The sequence below is a fragment of the Spermophilus citellus genome, assembly GCF_964194105.1.
Source record: "Spermophilus citellus genome assembly, chromosome: X".
Taxonomy (NCBI): Eukaryota; Metazoa; Chordata; class Mammalia; order Rodentia; family Sciuridae; genus Spermophilus; species Spermophilus citellus.
In genome coordinates, this window is record NC_138190.1 from 82,782,400 (window position 1) to 82,800,244 (window position 17,845).

The 17,845-nt window shown below is 32.4% G+C and overlaps 1 protein-coding gene across 1 annotated transcript in view; it reads right to left on the reverse strand.

Annotated features, from left to right (window-relative positions):
• Positions 1–746: 746 nt before the first annotated feature.
• The window catches only part of HDX (highly divergent homeobox), a gene marked incomplete at its 3' end in the record, with an annotated part of 110,320 nt that continues 93,221 nt past the window's right edge, over positions 747–17,845 (reverse strand). The window contains exons 7-10 of the mRNA XM_081277951.1: positions 16,654–16,733; positions 13,405–13,488; positions 4,780–4,902; positions 747–872 (exon numbers count right to left, since the gene is read on the reverse strand). Coding sequence (XP_081134077.1) covers positions 747–872; positions 4,780–4,902; positions 13,405–13,488; positions 16,654–16,733 — 413 coding nt within the window. The remainder of the gene's footprint in view (positions 873–4,779; positions 4,903–13,404; positions 13,489–16,653; positions 16,734–17,845) is intronic.

Consider the following 17,845-nt stretch of genomic DNA (forward strand, 5'->3'; position numbering starts at 1 on the left):
GCAATGAAGAATTCCCATTGAGATTAATCTTTTACATTTTGTTTCTATACAATTAATGATTTATTTGACTTTATGTTAGTGAATTAACTTTCTGTATTTTTCTCCCATCCCTGAAAATATTTGGGTCAGATAATAGAAGAATACCAACAATTTACAATTACATACTAGAAATCATTTCAATTTTCAATCATTATCTCAAGTCAAATTCTCATAAGGGTTGAAAAATAAATCCCAGGACTCAGCCAGGTTGAATAATATTTTAAAGTTTTGTTTTTAATTTTCAATCCACTTTCCTGAGTAAAAGTGTATATGGATGATAGGAAAAGGAGAGAGGAAGAAAGATGTAATGGCTACAAAAACAAGACCAATCCAGCTATAACAACTTTATAAGTAATGTTGAAATGGTTTAATTTTTGTGTCTCTGGTTAAAACTATTACTAAGATTCTTTTATAAAGCCAAGCAAAAGTCTTTCAGAAATCAGACATAATAAATTTTATAGCTAAGTTGTTTAAAATTAAATTTTTCCCAGAGTTCCAGTTTGGAAGAAAATCTCAAATGATTGCTTTAAAATTTCACATGCAGCTTTTTGCATTGTAGCCATTATATCTTGTTCATCTTTCACAGAATGTTTCAACAATGCATTTTTCCAACTGAAGATTATTGGGGCAACAGAATACAGTTATCTTAAAATGCACACCTGTTAAGCAGCCAAAAGACTGCATCATATATTCCCCTCCCCCTCAAATCACAAACTGTCTGAGGCATTTTTCTCTGATAAAGAAGACACACTGAATGAGGTATCATCAGGCTCCGGTGAAGCATGATTGAAATCCATCTCTTCTAATTCAGGAGGTAAATCTGACAGCAGTGCCTGAGTCAGAAAAATCAATTTTTTGGATTAGTATGTGGATAGATTTTTTTCAATTTAATGTTAATAGTTGTAGCCCTTTCATTTTGATTTATTCTCATGGTCTTAAAGAAAAAAGCAATTATGTTTCAGGATCTTATATAATTAACTTACCTAAAAGAAAAATATATTCATACACTAATAAGAGGTAACATAATACTAGATGTTGAGAGTGTAGGTTATGTAGATTAGAACCCTGTCTAAAGGAGAAAATCAGGAGGGAAATGAGCAACTGTTCTGAACAAAGTACTTTGAAGTGTTTGCGTTAAGTGATTTTCATACTGTTTTTGAGTGTTCACTGATCATTGCTAAAGGGTTTTGAAATTGTATTCTTTATTAAAATACCCATGCCTGGTTTCACTATACTTAGAGAAAACCACATTTTGTTCTTCATTGGGAGAATGAATTTAGTGGTTAGGAAAGAAGTTCAACTAGTCTACTTTATATTAAACTTTAACAACTTGAGAAGACACTGATTTTTTTCTCTTTCCTTACACTATGCCCATATCTACAGATGGTCAAGCACCCACTAGGGCCAGTTGAACCATTAAATCTAACTGTTGTAATGATGTATCTAGAGGCTGCTCATTTCTCTGCTGGAATAATTAGAATACACTGAGCTTGATGAACTAAGCTTTGCCATGGTCTCATTATTTCATCTGGAGTTGCAGAACATGCATCTAAACTAGAGAAATAATTTATCCAATTTTATGTGCCGATGGTGCGGATGTCCACTTGACTATAAGAAATTGGTACTAAATGATTGATTTGCTTCTCCCAGTGCTAAAAATAATATAGCATATCTGGAAATTTTTAGACAGCATTACTTGTAGTGTGGGCTGTAGGCACAACAGTAAACAAGGACCAAGGGAATAGGAACAAATGAAAGCTTGCCACTATCCAATTAAGGAACAGAAAGACAGGGCATGTTGGAGAACATATGACATCCACTGTTGAAATGAGACAGTTTTCTTCTATTTTCTTTATTAAAAAAGTGACAGTTATAGATTTTATACCTGTTGCTGTGTAGCACAAAGGCAAGAGTACATTCTTCATTTTTTTCAGAATGTACAAGGAAAGACTACCTCCTATCTGGGATAAAAAGGTGTTTCTTATTTTATATCATTAAGTTGTTCATGAAATTTTTGCTGAAATGGAGAATATTTACACAGCAAAGGTACCTAAATTATTACATGAACTCTAAGGTTTTGGGTTCCAGTACCCAGAAACAGAACTATTTTTCTAGAACAGTGGGATACCATTAATCCTGTCCAGATGCAATGGAACATTTGCTTGAATTGGCTGATCAGACTATGAATAATATATCACTGGATTTAACTCACCACCATAGTAAAGAGGGAAAAGTTTTCAAATTAACACTCACTGACCATGTGCATAGAGTCCTGGAAAGTCAAGTAGATGAGGAGACATGATAATATTCTAAATTCTAGTAAGGAGTCCTACACATCGGAGAAGCACTGTTTTTCATTTCTTTGTCACTGTATTGCATGAAGTTGACTGACTAAATTGAGTGTAGTAAGAAATAGTAAAACTTTAATATCTGAGGCAGTATACGGTATTATTAATAACACCATGTCAGCATTCTTCTTTCCATACTTTAATAGACTGCACCATTGCCACACTGAACAAATGCTCAGAATATGCCAATTGTTGGAACTGCTTTTTTTTTCATGGAGCCTAACATAAACACAACTTTCTTTATTAAAGTTTCTTCATCAATGACAGCTGCCTTCAGGGTCTGACCAAGTGTCATTCTTCCAAGAGATTATTAAAGCATTTCCCCAATACACTATCAGTCTCTGTAACAGTTACTGTAGAACTTAAGGTATGAATGCCAAGTTCTATAATGTTATCATTATTATCTTCTTTGTAAAGTGGACAATTAGAGTTCAAGAAAGGCAATTGATCAGGTTAGGATCTCATAGGGAATTATTAGGGGTAAAAAGAACTTATGGCTTAGAACAATGCTGGCAACATTATTTTGATTTAAAAAATGGCCATTGATGTTAAAATACCTATTGATAATCTTACATTTCAATCAGAGTGTAACATATAGGCTTAAACCCTGAAATTCTTTACCATGTCAAATTGTTTTATGGACCACTTATCTTAATCAACTTCCCAAATAAGACTAATGGGAAAACAATGACGAATTTTTAAAATTAAGAAACCAATGACACTATAGTTATCTTTTATTAGGTAGACTAAAATTATTTCTGTAAATGAATCCATAAATATTTCATAACATAAAAATCAATAATTTAAGAGATCACCTATACTATTTTTATGCACTACCACTAGTGTCTTCTATATTTGAGACCATATTTTTAGGTTCATTATACCCCATATCAATTATGAAAGTCATGAAAATCAGTAGTGTATATTTTGGGTGCTGATTATATAGGGTAAAACATTTAGCAAAATGTTTATATCACTTTGTCTTTCTTTCAGCCAATTGTTTTTATCCATATGTTTGTTCATTGGCCTTTTATCAAAGGAAAAGTAAAAGAGAAGGAGAAAAATAGAACACTGATTAGTTTATTTTATTATTTGCTTGTGGTCTTGGGGAAAGAACCTAAATAGGAATGAGATTATAATTAGAATAAAATGGAGTCTATATGCAATTCCCAGATGTCAGGAGACAGCAATAACTACAGCAGGTAAGTACTAGTTAACAGGACATGAAACTGAATTAAAAATATTCTATGAGATTTTGAGATCAATACTATGCTTCACATTATTGCATTGGTTGGACCTAAAATTCATGATACTGAGCATGTAATGTACATGCTATTTTGAGCTTCCTGAATACTCTTCTAGTTTTAATTTTGTGCTTCAACACATCAGTTAATAATATAAAGATTTTTTTCTTTGAAGAAAAGTGGAATTATGGGATGTTAAATCTTTCCTCATGGAGATGTTGGAATAGAGTATGTATGTGCAGTCTTGCTTTGGTATAGGAGGTGAATTTATTTATACTTCTGACATTATTCACTGAATACAAATTTCTGGAACTGCTTCCTAAACAATGGTTACCTGACTCTCACAATATTGGTAGGACTTATCAGACAGAAATCTGACTTATCAGACAGGAATAGCATGGAACTATATAAATCTGACAAATTTGGTATCCTTTAATATTAAATGGCACATTTAAAATACATCTATAATTACTTTAAGATGAATTAATGATTATATAGATTTCACATAAAAATATTAGACAGGAAATGTAACTTGGAAGGTATTTATAAACAAAAATCCACAGCAAAAAAACAAGGGACATTTCATCTTAGAGTAGGGAGGGGACTGAAAGAGTTTACTTAAATTGAGAAAATTAAGTTACGCAGTCCAGTCAAAGAATTTCACAAAATAATTTCATAATTTCTTAGTGTTGAGCAATAGATCACATAATAGAAGATATTCAAACATTTGTGAATTCTGCAGAGGGCTTTCAGGCAACAAAGTTCCAGAAGAGAGGTAAATAAATGTCTCACTTTTTCATTCATAAAATTTCCCTAATATGTGCCTCTCTAGTTAGGGTAGCCCTGTTTCTACAAACATTTTGAGGAATTTCCTTAAAATCAATTTAAAAATCAGTTTTCCCTACTTAAAGTGTGATCTGGAATTAATAAAATATGGAATCAATTATTTAAGTTTCCCACTATAGTGGCACAAAAATCTGAACTCCTTTTCTGAAGAAAACTGAAAAATGTCGTAAAGTAACAACCATTCTCCTCCATGTCAAACAGGAATATAAAGTGAAAAAAAAAAAAAGATATGAAGAACCCAGTTGTGACATGCTATTTTACAACATGGTGCATTTTAGCTTACTAGTCTCTTTGGGACCTACCTGTTGTTGTTCCTTATCTTCAGATTTCATAGCTAATATCAAGCTTCGAACAAAAGTCTGAAGTTTAAAGTATTTTTGCTTTTGAATCTCTAACTCATTTTCAATGAATCTGACTTCTTCATTCTGAGGGAGAAAACATCAAACAATAAAATTACCCTATGTTGGGCTGGGGTTGTGGCTCAGTGGTAGAATACTTGTCTAGCACGTGCAAGGCCCTGGGTTCGAACCTCAGCACCACATGAAAATAAATAAATAAAATAAAGGTATGGTGTCCAACTACAACTAAAAAGTATTTTAAAAATTACCTGATGTTAACATTAGAATGTACATGTTTGAAGCACAATAAAATTCTAAAAGCAACCAGATCATAGGGACAACAAAGAAAATAAACCGAAATATAAAGCACAATAGGAATTATCCTGTAACTCAAAGGCTTCCCTTTAAGCAAATCACCAACAAAAAACACTGTAAGTTTAAAAACCCATTCAAATAAATTCCAATAAGAGAAGTTGATATAAGACACTTCTTACATCAAACAGTTAGCATTTGCATTAGAATTAAGAATATAAGAGTCCAATTAGCCCTAAGAGGAACACCAGGTACAGCAATGCTGAATATATCATTCAGAAAGCCAAATACTGAAAGCTAAAAGATTGATTTATACTGAAGGGGGACTGTTATTACTAAATCTGTAAGTAGTTTGCTTAGCTCCCCACCATGAGGAGTCTGCTAAACCACGGAGAGTAGGAACATACCTCAATATTGTAAAAGCTATCTATGCTAAGCCCAATGCCAACATCATTCTAAATGGAGAAAAATTGAAAGCATTCCCTCTAAAAACTGGAATGAGACAGGGATGCCATTTTTAACTGCTTGTATTTAACATAGTTCTTGAAACACTAGCCAGAGCAATCAGACAGAAGAAAGAAATTAAAGAGATACAAATAGGAAACGAAGAACTCAAAATGTCACTATTTGCCAATCACATCATTCTATATTTAGAAGATACAAAGAATCACACCAGAAAACTCCTAGAACTAATAAATGAATTCAGCAAAGTAGCAGGATATAAAATCAACACCCATAAATCAAATGCATTTCTATACACCAGTGATGAATTCATTGAAAGAGAAAGTAGGAAGACTACCCCATTCACAATAGCCCCCACAAAAATAAAATACTTCGAAATCAATCTATGAAAAGAGGTGAAAGACCTCTACAAGGAAAACTACAGAACTAAATTTAAAAAAAAAATTAAGAAGACTTTAGAAAATGGAAAAATGTCCCATGTTCTTGGATAAGAAGAATTAATATTGTCAAAATGGCCATACTACCAAAAGCACTATACAGATTTAATGCATTTCCCATGAAAATCCCAATGACATTCTTCATAGTACTAGAAAAAAGCAATCATGAAATTCATCTGGAAAAATAACAGATCCAGAATAGTCAAAGCAATCCTTAGCAAGAAGAGTGAAGCAGAAGGCATCACAATACCAGACCTTAAACTATACTACAAAGTGGCATGGTATTGGCACCAAAATAGACATGTAGACCAATGGTACAGAAAAGAAGCCACAGAGAAAAACCCACATAAATAGTTATTTCATATTAGACAAAAGTGCCAAATGCCTACATTGGAGAAAATATAGCCTCTCTAACAAATGGTGCTGGGAAAACTAGAAATCCATGTGTAGCAAAATGATATTTAACTCCTGTCTCTCACCTTGAACAAAACTCAACTCAAAGTGGATCAATGACCTAGGAATTAAACCAGAGACCCTGCACCTAATAGAAGAAAAAGTAAGTCTCAATCTTCATTATGTTGGATTAGGCCCTGACTTCCTTAATAAGACTCCTATAGAGCAAGAAATAAAATCACGAATCAATAAATGGGATGGATTCCAACTAAAATTCTCCTTCTCAGAAAAGGAAACAGTCAATAAGGTGAAGAGAGAACCTATAGAATTGGAGAAAATCTTTACCACAGATAACTCACGTAAGAGCACTAATCCCCAGGATATATAAAGAAGTCAAAAAACATAACACCCCCCAAAATAAATAAATAAATAACCTAATCAATAAATGGGCTAAACAACTGAACAGACACTTCCAAGAAGAAGAAATACAATCATTCAACACATATATAAAAACTGATCAACATTACTAGCAATTAGAGAAATGAAAATCAAAACTACTCTAAGTTTCCATCTCACTCCAGTCAGAATGGCAATTATCAAGAATATAAGCAACAATAAGTGTTGGTGAGAATATGGGGGAAAAGATACATTCATACATTGCTGGTGGGACTGAAAACTGGTGCAACCAATAGAGAAAGCAGTCTGGAGATTTCTTACAAAACTTAGAATGGAAACACCATTTGACCTATTCCACTCCCAGTCTGTACGCAAAGGACTGAAAATCAGCATACTACAGTGATACAGCCATATCAATGTTTATAACAACTCAATTCACAATAGTTAAACTATGGAACCAACCTAGGTGGCCTTCAACAGACGAATGGATAAAGAAACTATAGCATATATACACACAATGGAATATTACACAGTCTTAAAGAAGAATGAAATTATAATATATGCCACTAAATCAATGAAGCTGGAGAATATCATGCTAAATGAAATAAGCCAATCCCAACAAACCAAAGGAGGAATATACTTTCTCTGATATGTAGGTACTGATTCATAATTGAGGGTGGGGGCTATGTAAGAATGGAGGAAGTTTGGATAGGGCAGAGGGGAGTGAGGGGAGGGGAGAGGGGTATTGGGGTGGGAAGGATATTGGAATGAATAGGAAATTATTACCCTATGTACATGCATGATTGAACAGCTGGTGTGATTCTGCATAGTGTATACCCAGAGGAATGAGAAGTTTTGCTCCATTTGTGTACAATATATCAAAATGCATTCTGCATGTATAACTAATTAGAACACATTTAAAAAATAAAATAAAAAGGAAGAAAAATAGAATATCTCTTAATCTACCACTGTGAATCATTGATATGGGGATCAGTTTCTCTTCAGTATTTTTTAAAATTTACTTCAGAAAAGATACTAGTCTAGGATTTAGGGGTATTCTAGTACTAGGTCTACTGATAACTGTAAACATGGTAGGCCAATTAACCACTCTGTCGGTTTACTCATCAGTAAAATACATATTATATTAATAATCCCAAACTTAAAATTATAGTATTGAAGATTTTAAGACTCAAATAAGTTAATGGCCATGAAAGCCTTCTGAGTGAATTTACTATCTAATTTACAGTAATTATGAAAATATATTTATAGCATAAGGGTACACAGATGCATCAATCAAACAGTACAGAAATAAACCCACACACACATGGTTGATTGATTTTCAATAAAGGTACTGAGGTGATTTAATGGACACAGAAAACGTAGCCTTTTAACAAATAGTGGTTGAAAATGTAAATCCACATGAAAAAAAGTTATCAACCCTTACCTCATCTCATAAAAAATATTTAATAAGAAATTGATATATACCTAAATGTGAAACCTAAAAATGTAGGACTACAGGAAAATTGGAGAAAAACTGTGACCTTTGGTAAGGCAAAAAATTCTGAAAGGACATAAATAGCATGAAACTTAAAAGACTTCATAATAATTTACTCATCAAATAACGCAGTAAAGAAAATAAAACACAATTCTTATATTGGGAGAAAATATTTGCAATTCACATATCTGAAAAAGTACTCGTATCCAGCATGCATAAAGAACTCTTAAATCCCTATTATAAACTGGGTTTAAATCCCAATTATAGGCCAGGTAGATCCTGCAATCCCAGCAACTCCAGAGGCTGAGGCAATAGGATCAAACGTTTGAGGACAGCCTAGGTAACTTAGTGAGATCCTAACTCAACCTAATAAATATAAAGGGCCAGGGATTAGCTCAGTGGTAGAATGCTCCTAAGTTAATTCCCCAGTATTGCAAAACAAAACAAAAAACATTTACAGAACCAGCAACAAACTAAAAAGCAGGCAATGCATTTGGATATATCAGTAAAGAAGATATATGAAAAATTATTGGCATGAAAATATATTTAATATAATTTTCTATTATGGAAATTCCAATTAAAACCACAATGAAGTAATACTACTAACATACTAAAATGGCTCAAGTTAAGAGAATTAATAATATCAAGTATTGGTGAGAATGTAGAACAACTAAAATTTTCATACATTGCTGGTGAGAGTATAAAGTGGCACATCCATTTGGATTTTTTTTCAGTTTGATATAAATTCAATATATTAATTTTCATCCAGTAATTGTAATCTTAGATAGTTAATCAGGAGAAATGAAAACACATGTACCAAAATACTTATACACAAACATTTATAGCATCTTTTTTTCATAATATTCCTTAACTGAAAACAGTCCAACCTTCATTAGCAAGTGAATAAACAAATTGAGGTAGTATTTACACAACTGTTTGCACTTGTCAAAATTCATTTAATTGTATACTTAAAGAACTGATTTTTTTCTATGTGGAAATTATATATCAGTAAACCTGGTTAAAAATACAAGGAGTGTGGTGGCATGTACTAGTTACCATGGAGGCTAAAGCAAGAAAATAGGGAAACTTTGTCTCTTACAAAAAAATAAAAATAAAAATAAATAAGAGTTCTGGTGTGTAGCTCAGTGGGAGAGAACATTCTTGACTCCCAGGGTTCAATCTCCAGCAAAAGAAAAACAAAATCAAAACAAGACAAAGTAGCAACAACAAAACAAGAAACCCAGAATAAATTCTGAACAAAAACACCCTTTCTTCCTCCTAACGATTTGTACACTTTGACTATCATTCATCTCCTCATTTCCTCACCTCTCAGTCTCTGAAAACCACCATTCTATTCTCTGCTTCTCTGAATTCAATTGCTTTATATTCCACATATAAGAAAGAACATGAAGTATGTCTTTCTGTACATGGCTTACTAATTGAAATTAATAATGGTCTCTAATTTCATCCATGTTTTGCAAATGACAAAATTTCTTTGTTTATTTTTAACCTGATTAGTATATGTGGTGAGATGAATATAGTAAATGATGATGTATTATACATTTCAAAATCACTAAGAGAACAAATTTCAGATGTACTTACAACAAAAATTGTATTTCAGGTGATGGATAATTTAAGTAGTTTTATATATATATATATATAATTATTCTATATTTGATTCATAAATCATATTAACACTTTTGTACCTCACGGATATGTACTCAAAGAGTATAGCAGGATCTTTGACCTTGTTCAAATAGCTGCATAAAACACATTAAAATTAGCTAATTCTGGACTGGGGTTGTGGCTCAGTGGTAGAGTGCTTCCCTAGCATGTGCAAGGCCCTGGGTTCGATCCTCGGCACCACATAAAAATAAATAATTAAAATAAAGGTATTGAGTCCAACTACAACAAAATTTTTTTAAAAATTAGAAAAAGTAGCTAATTCTATGGTTATTTTGTTGTTTCAATTGAGAGGATGCTGTGGTATTAATCACATTCAATCTGTGAACATGTTTATTGTACCATTTATTTTATCAGCTTAGTTTAGAATTTATTTTATTTGATAAAACTGCTTCCTTTTCAGATTATTTAATATCAAGTAAAACATCTGCACAAGCTAAATTCCTATCCAGAGGCACTCTACAGCAATCTAAGCTATAAGTAAGCATTATAATAAAATTCAACATGCTCCTGCCACAATACATTTTACTAATTCTAAACCTTTGTTTTTATTAGTCAGGGCATTGTCAGAGCAGCAGTATTAGTAAAGTGCTGACCAGGAGGACTTTTTGAATACAGGAGATAGCTATCATCATTATAGTAGTGTCTCCATTGAATACACAGTCCTGCTGTGCTGCACCATGGTCCATCAGAAACATTTTGAAAATATTTATTCCAATTTGCCAAAGTCACAAAGAATCTTTTGATATGCAGATCTGTAATTTTTCATGCAAATGTTTCTTCTACTCAGTATTAATCAAATATTTCAAAAGCATAAACATTTAATACAGTTTTATATTATAGACATTTTCTTCACGGAGCTGCATTTTGCAAGCCTTCCTAGATTACAATCTGTGATTTATGTGTACTTTAGAGGTTTTCCTTAGGAAATGGAGTGCTTGTGAGTGGAACTCGTAAGATAACACTGAATTTCACAAAACAAAACGTAGCTTATTTTTCTTGTTAAAATCCTCCATTCATTCCTAGTAAGTTTTGTTGATACTTCTCCAAAATAATTAGGGAGCACCCAAGATTCCATGAAGATCAAAACTTAGGTGCTAGTTTATGATACAGCTAACTATTCATGCCTCACTTACTGTGCCCATCAGCTTGTCTCATAAACATTTTGGTTTAGTTAGAACTCCTAGCAATATGGATTTTTAGCGATGTATCTCAATCAGAAACTCCACTACACCCAAACTGAGTATTGATGGTTTTATAGTAATGATTATCAAATGCACCATAGGGAATATTCTTTCAATATGGTTCAATAAATCCCAGGAATAAAAGATGGTTTCCATATGGGAAGAAGATTTTTAATGATACAGCTCCTGATCATATTTGATTTTATATAAATTAGCACTTGAATAATAGTATTGATATTATTTCACAATATAAATTTACTCATTCCTTCACTCACTCAGCAATTAGTTATTGAACATCTAAGTGCCAGGCTGTACAACTAGGTAACAAAAAATGAGTAAAATAAGCATTTGTCTTCAAAAAACGATGAATATACTTAAGAAATAAACAAAGTGATTTTCATCCTTAAATAATATTAGTAGGCATATGTAAATGGAAGATGGTACAACAATTTTCTCTGAAGTGTTTACTTTTCTAAACTGAGAAGTGTAAAGTCTGCGATTACAACTGATACATGAGGTTTTATATAATTACTTTAGAATTTAGCTAACAATTCATAGGTGAGGTGAATGGAAATATTTACAAATAATTATTATAAAATGATATTTTTACATAGGTGTGTATCTTTGAGAATTAAAGAAAAAAAGTTGGTGTGACATTGTGATGTGTTATAAAGGATACCTTTAATGTGATAGGACTTCTTGTTCCCACAGCATCTACCAAAATGGAAATCACTGGATTACTATATGTCCTTTAGAGTTCAGTAAAAATGTTCATTGATATTTCTGGACTGGACACTCTGCTCTGCCTCCCTGATCTTCAGCTCCAAACCTTCTCAAGTGGGCTGTCATCCCAGAGGGGAGAGGTCTTGGAAAGAATCCTCTGAGTCTTGAGCCCGACCCTATCTGACCTGTTTGAGAGTGCTAAGTAGAGCAAACTTAACAGCTGTGCAATCCAGGCTTCTCGTCTGTAGTTTCCATAGCCTGTGCCAAGTGGTGGCCTGCAGAGTAATTTTAATCCTTAACTTGGAATTTAGAAATATTATATGACCAAGTAGGATAGCATAGCATGATCTCTTATACTTCAGAATCAACAACTTTATGATCCTGTTAGCTGGAATACAGTTTAAATACAGGATTGTATTGTGCTCTTTGACCAAGTGGCAAATAAATTTCAAAAGACAATTTCCTTCTGTGTTTACAATGTTCAATATTTTAAAACCTGACATGTTATGAACATTTGGAAAACAGAATCTGTTAAGTGACATAAATTTCAATTATAGGAAAACTGAAAAGATTTTTGAGAAAATAACAGCTGTTGTCTTTTCTGATTAAATGCTATTTTTGATAACATCTTAAGATTACTAGTCTCTGATGTGAACACTTGACAATATTAAAAAAAAGAACTATTGTATTTGGAAAGAAGTACTATGTAGCCAGATTTTCAGAAGATTCCAAAGTTATCTAGTAAGATAGGATACTGACTAACAAAGGGATACCATTTATATGTCTATGCAGAAAACATTGACATGCAGATTGATAGCTTATGTCAAAATTTATTAAAAACATAATTATGTATTGCACGTTGTCAAAGGAAGCCTTTCAGTTTAGTAACAAGTGACATTAAGAAAAGGTCATCTCTATTCATATTCATTCTGTATTTGCTTTGGGAATTGTTTTTAAACTTCTCTTAGAACTGGTATATTATCATATTTTTAAAGATGGTCTTCAGAAGAAGTTGCAATTCAAGATATGGTTATCAGGGATCACTAGAAAAAAATCTCTGCTTTACCTTTGATTTGTTTTTTAAGATGCAGTGTCACTGTGTCACCTATGCTGGTCTCCAACCCACGCACTCAAGTGATCCTCCCGCCTAGTCTCTCTCCTGATTAGCTGGTACTACAAGTATATACCACCATACTCCACCACTAGTTAAAAAATGAACATTTGCTTAAAAAAGGCATTTCCATGAATTTCACGTTAACTACCTTGTTGTACATCAATATTTACACTTGGTCATCAAACTCTATAATAAAATAATATCCACTTAAACCAGCCACCAATTATTAATATATCCAGCACTCTGATTGATATTCAAGTTGCCTGAGATAATCAATGCAGAGCCCCAGAATGCTTAATCTTTAAAATGGGAGTAACATAGGTACTGTAAAAGTCTGCCTCATTTAATACCTTCTCCTAATAAATTCAGAATTTGAAAAATTAATTTTACCTTATAATCCAAGAGAGAATTCACTTGTTCTACTTCAGAATTACTTATCATGTCACTTTCTTCATCATCAATAATTTCTATTTTCTATAATACAAGTAGAGAAGTTTCTATAAATATTTATTAGACGATTTTCACTATATTCAACAATGTATAGAACACACATAATCAAGGTTAGGTTTAGCAAATGAGTTATCTAGTCTAGGTTATCTGGAATAAATTAACTGCCTCCTCAGTGTTATTCAGTGATTTTGTGCCCCTTCCTGTTACCTTTAATTGATGACTGCTTAGAATATAGAAAACTACTTTAATACTATTTAAAATAGAAAATTACTTTTCACAATATCCCTTAAAAAAACCAAAACAACAACAACAACAAAAGCAGACATTCAATTCTGCTTAAATAGCGCCCTCCAGCGACAGGGAACTCACTTCCTTTAAGGATAGTCTATTTTAATGGTAAACATATTATCAATAGGAAGCACTTTCTTTTTTATCTCCTCAGGCCTCTTTGTTACCTCTAATGTAAAATATCAACACATGGTGTATTCCAAAGGCAAATACAATTTTTAAAAATCACAAATTTACTTCACTCTATTAGCTAGACAATTGAAAGCAGATGTTTATGATGTAATGATTAAAATTGCATGGTGATTTTTTTTTCTTCATTAGACACTATGGAAAGGAGTGAGTAGGTGAAAAAGGCAAACAGAGAGAAAAAAATGCCCTTAGCTTTTAAATGAAGAAACAACATAGCTTGTGCAGCATCTTGCACACAGTAGGTCCTAATTAAATAACTGTCCAAAGAATGAACAAAATTGCTCAGTCCTGATGAAAAGAATTGCCAATAAGCTATAAACATGAGGGTAACGCAAATTATCTAATCACATATATGATTTTTTAAAAAGCAAAAATCAAAAGAAAATATCAGAGAGAGAAGATGTGAGGGAAGGGGAGGGGGGATAGTAGGGGATAGGAAAGGTAGCAGAATACAACAGTTACTAATAGGGCATTATGTAAAATTGTGGATGTGTAACTGACGTGATTCTGCAATCTGCATTTGTGGTAAAAATTGGGAGTTCATAACCCACTTCAATCTAATGATATGTCAAGAGCTTTGTAATGTTGTGAACAACCTAAAAAACAGACTGTCTTCTATAAAATAAATAAATAAATACATAAATAAAAAAAGAAAATATCAGCCCTAAATTTTTCTTTTGCATGTAAAAAAACATAGTTAAAAATTAAAAGCACCCTGAAACATTTAAACTCTTTAAAAAAGGGAAAATCTCAGCAAGACCTAGTCACTAGACAAGTCTTTTAAGAACAAGCACATTAATAGCAGCATGTTGTAGACAGAATTTGAAATTAGGCTTCCTACCCAGCAATATATATGGTGATTAAAAGTCGCAAACAAACGTGGAATGATCATATTTGAAATATTGCCTACGAGGATATGATACCATTACAGGGTTTCTGACCTGCAGGCTTCTGAATCAGAAGGACAGCTGCAATGAAATTGCTTTCTACCGCTGCCTGGAGATGAATCTAATGTTTTGTTTTCTATTATAATCACTATAAACTTGGGACTTAATCATGTTGGCTCTCCCTAGACCTCAGAAATGATACTTTTTTTGATGTTTTTCATATTCTCTAACTATTTGCATTGGTTCTGGGAAAAAAGGAACTAAGCAATCCAGGAAGGAAGGCACCAAAGGCCACTGTATAGATTTGTGCATATAAATAGGTCTTATATGTCTGTGTGATTTGTCATCCATGAATAATTGGGGGCACTCCAAAGTTACAGGCAGAGGAGATCAACCTTTGAAAGTTTGGAGCTTTGTCTCTGAAAATCAATTGTTCTTGAAAAATTAGGTGCCTAAGTGACTGTGAGTCATTCCACGCAATGACTTCATTCATTATCTTCAAATGTCTGCTGCAAGGGAGATTCAAGGCAGGCTAAAAATGAGCATTTTTTTTCAGGAGTAAGAGGTTTTAATTTGTAAATACACGTATATAGCTTATATATTATGATTCAAATCTATATCAGAAGGAGATTATTAGTTGGTGCACTTTAGGAATATTAACGAAATCTAAAATTCTAGAAAACTAATATTTTTTGTTACCTAATGAAAAAATGACTTTGCCTCAAAAATCAAAGCTTTTTTTTTTTTTTTTTTTTTTTTTTTTTTTTTTTTTTTTGGAGTGTAACCTGTTGAATTTAGTGTTAGAAGTGTCAAACATAGACTTCAGCCAGGACTTAATAAAATGCAATCCTAGCTACATTTTACATGTGAGTAACAATATTAAATATTGTAGATATTTAACAAACAAGAGCAAAACTGCATGTTGTATGTGCTTAATTTTTATTAAACAGATGTGGCAGGATCATAGGGACAAACAAATAATGTTGGTAATGTAAGGGTTAATTTTGATATCACAGTAATTTTGGAACAAAAAAAATCCATTATCGGGGCATACTTTTAATGACTGCAATCAAGCACAAAATACTGATTCAAAAGGGAAAAAATACACAATGACTTTTCCCATTCCCCTGTATGCATGATTTTGCTTAACACTGTCTTAATTTCTATATTATTTGATGGAGTCAAGTATAAACAAATGCTTCTAAAACAGCTGCTGAGGGAACCTTATTATATGTTTACATTTTCACAAAACCCAGATTAATCCACACACAGCCTGACTCTGCCTGCTGTTGAACTGTAATATTTTTGTTACTCCTTTACTATGATGTTTAAGGTGAGTAACAGAGTTCAATTTAAGTATAAAAAAGAAACAATTCTAAATATAGTATAGATAGGTATGGTCTACACAGAGAAATCAGAGTCAGAAATCCTGGGTCTGGGACACAAGTACCGGAACTGACAAAGGCTTCCTTCATGATCTCAGGCTAAACTCCATTCTAATTCTGCTTTCTGTCAAATGAGAAGAAATCTGCTACTTGCTAAGTATGTTAGAGAAAAATAACTTTTCATACATAAAGTATCATATTTATAAGTATTGTTTTTTTTTATTTGAAATCCCCTAAATAAAACATGTTGAGGCATTTAAAATTTCATTTAGTAAGCATTCAAAGATATCATTCAAGCATATATAAGTTCATTAAAGAAAGCTGTTTTGCTTTGTGAAGTAGAGAAAGACATTATTCTGAAAAAGCTGATTCTGTCACCAACTGGAAATATGTCTTGAAATCCATCACGTAATGAGGAAAGAATTTCAAAGTGTACATACCACATTATCTGCGGATACTGCATGGTGGTCCTCCTCTTTCTGAGCCCTTGACTCATTTGGAACAATATCACTGGGCTCTTCTATAGGGGAAAAAAGGATAATTTCATTTTTCATACCTCAAAACTTAATATTGAGTGTGTTTTTTCTCAAGACCACTTAAATAATGTCTCTATTGTAAAAAGATACAGATGGCAAATTCACTTCACAAATGCTTTAATGGGCAATTCTACTTCTAACAATGTATCCTAAGGAAAAAAGTGTGGATGGGTGCAAATACAAAGATAGTCTCTACAGTGCTATTTAAATAGAAAAAAAAGGAAGAAACCTATATCATTAGCAATGGAGACTGGGAGAAATCACTTAGGACCTATCATTACAATAAATACTATAAAGCCACTAAAAATGAAATAGAAGAATAGTTAGCAACAGGGAAATTAATAACCATCTACTGTAAAATGAAAAAATAAAGGTGACCAAACCTACCATGTAGATACACATACTTTTAATTGGGTAAAGGAGGAAAAAATCATATTTTAATGGAGAGGAAAAAAAGAATGGCACTGTTTACATCAAAATATTACTGTTATTATCTCTGGATAGAGATTTTTTCAATTTTCTTATTTTTCTTATTGTATATAAATATTTCTATGGGGAAAATTTATTGTTCATTACTATTGGAAAAATTATTAAAATTGTTATCCTGTATATATGCTAAGAGAAAATACTGGCTAAAATATCCCCTAATCCCCATTTCCAGAGTGGTTATCACTGAGAGGTAGAATTACTTCTGTTTTTATTGTATTTACCAAATTTTTCTACAATGAAGATATATTCCTTTTCTTATTAAATTAAATATTTTACAATAGTGAAAGAAAAAAATTAGGAAAGAAAATAATGTAATTTTGGTGGAAAAAACCCAACTTACTAAAACACTCTTCATGCTAAATTATGGAAAGTGGCTAATTCAAGGCACTGGGTGTCTGCATACATTATTGCCCCTGTTTTATCTTTTAACCATTAGAAAAACAGGATAACAATGCCCCCCCCCTTCTTGGCCATGTCATTGAAATTATTTGGATATATATTAATAGATTTTCCCAGTTCTTTGGCAGTTGACATTTTATTTCACATTAGAAAGAATAACAAAAATATTAGCCCTCCCAATTTTTTTCTGAGCCCATTCCTTCCCATG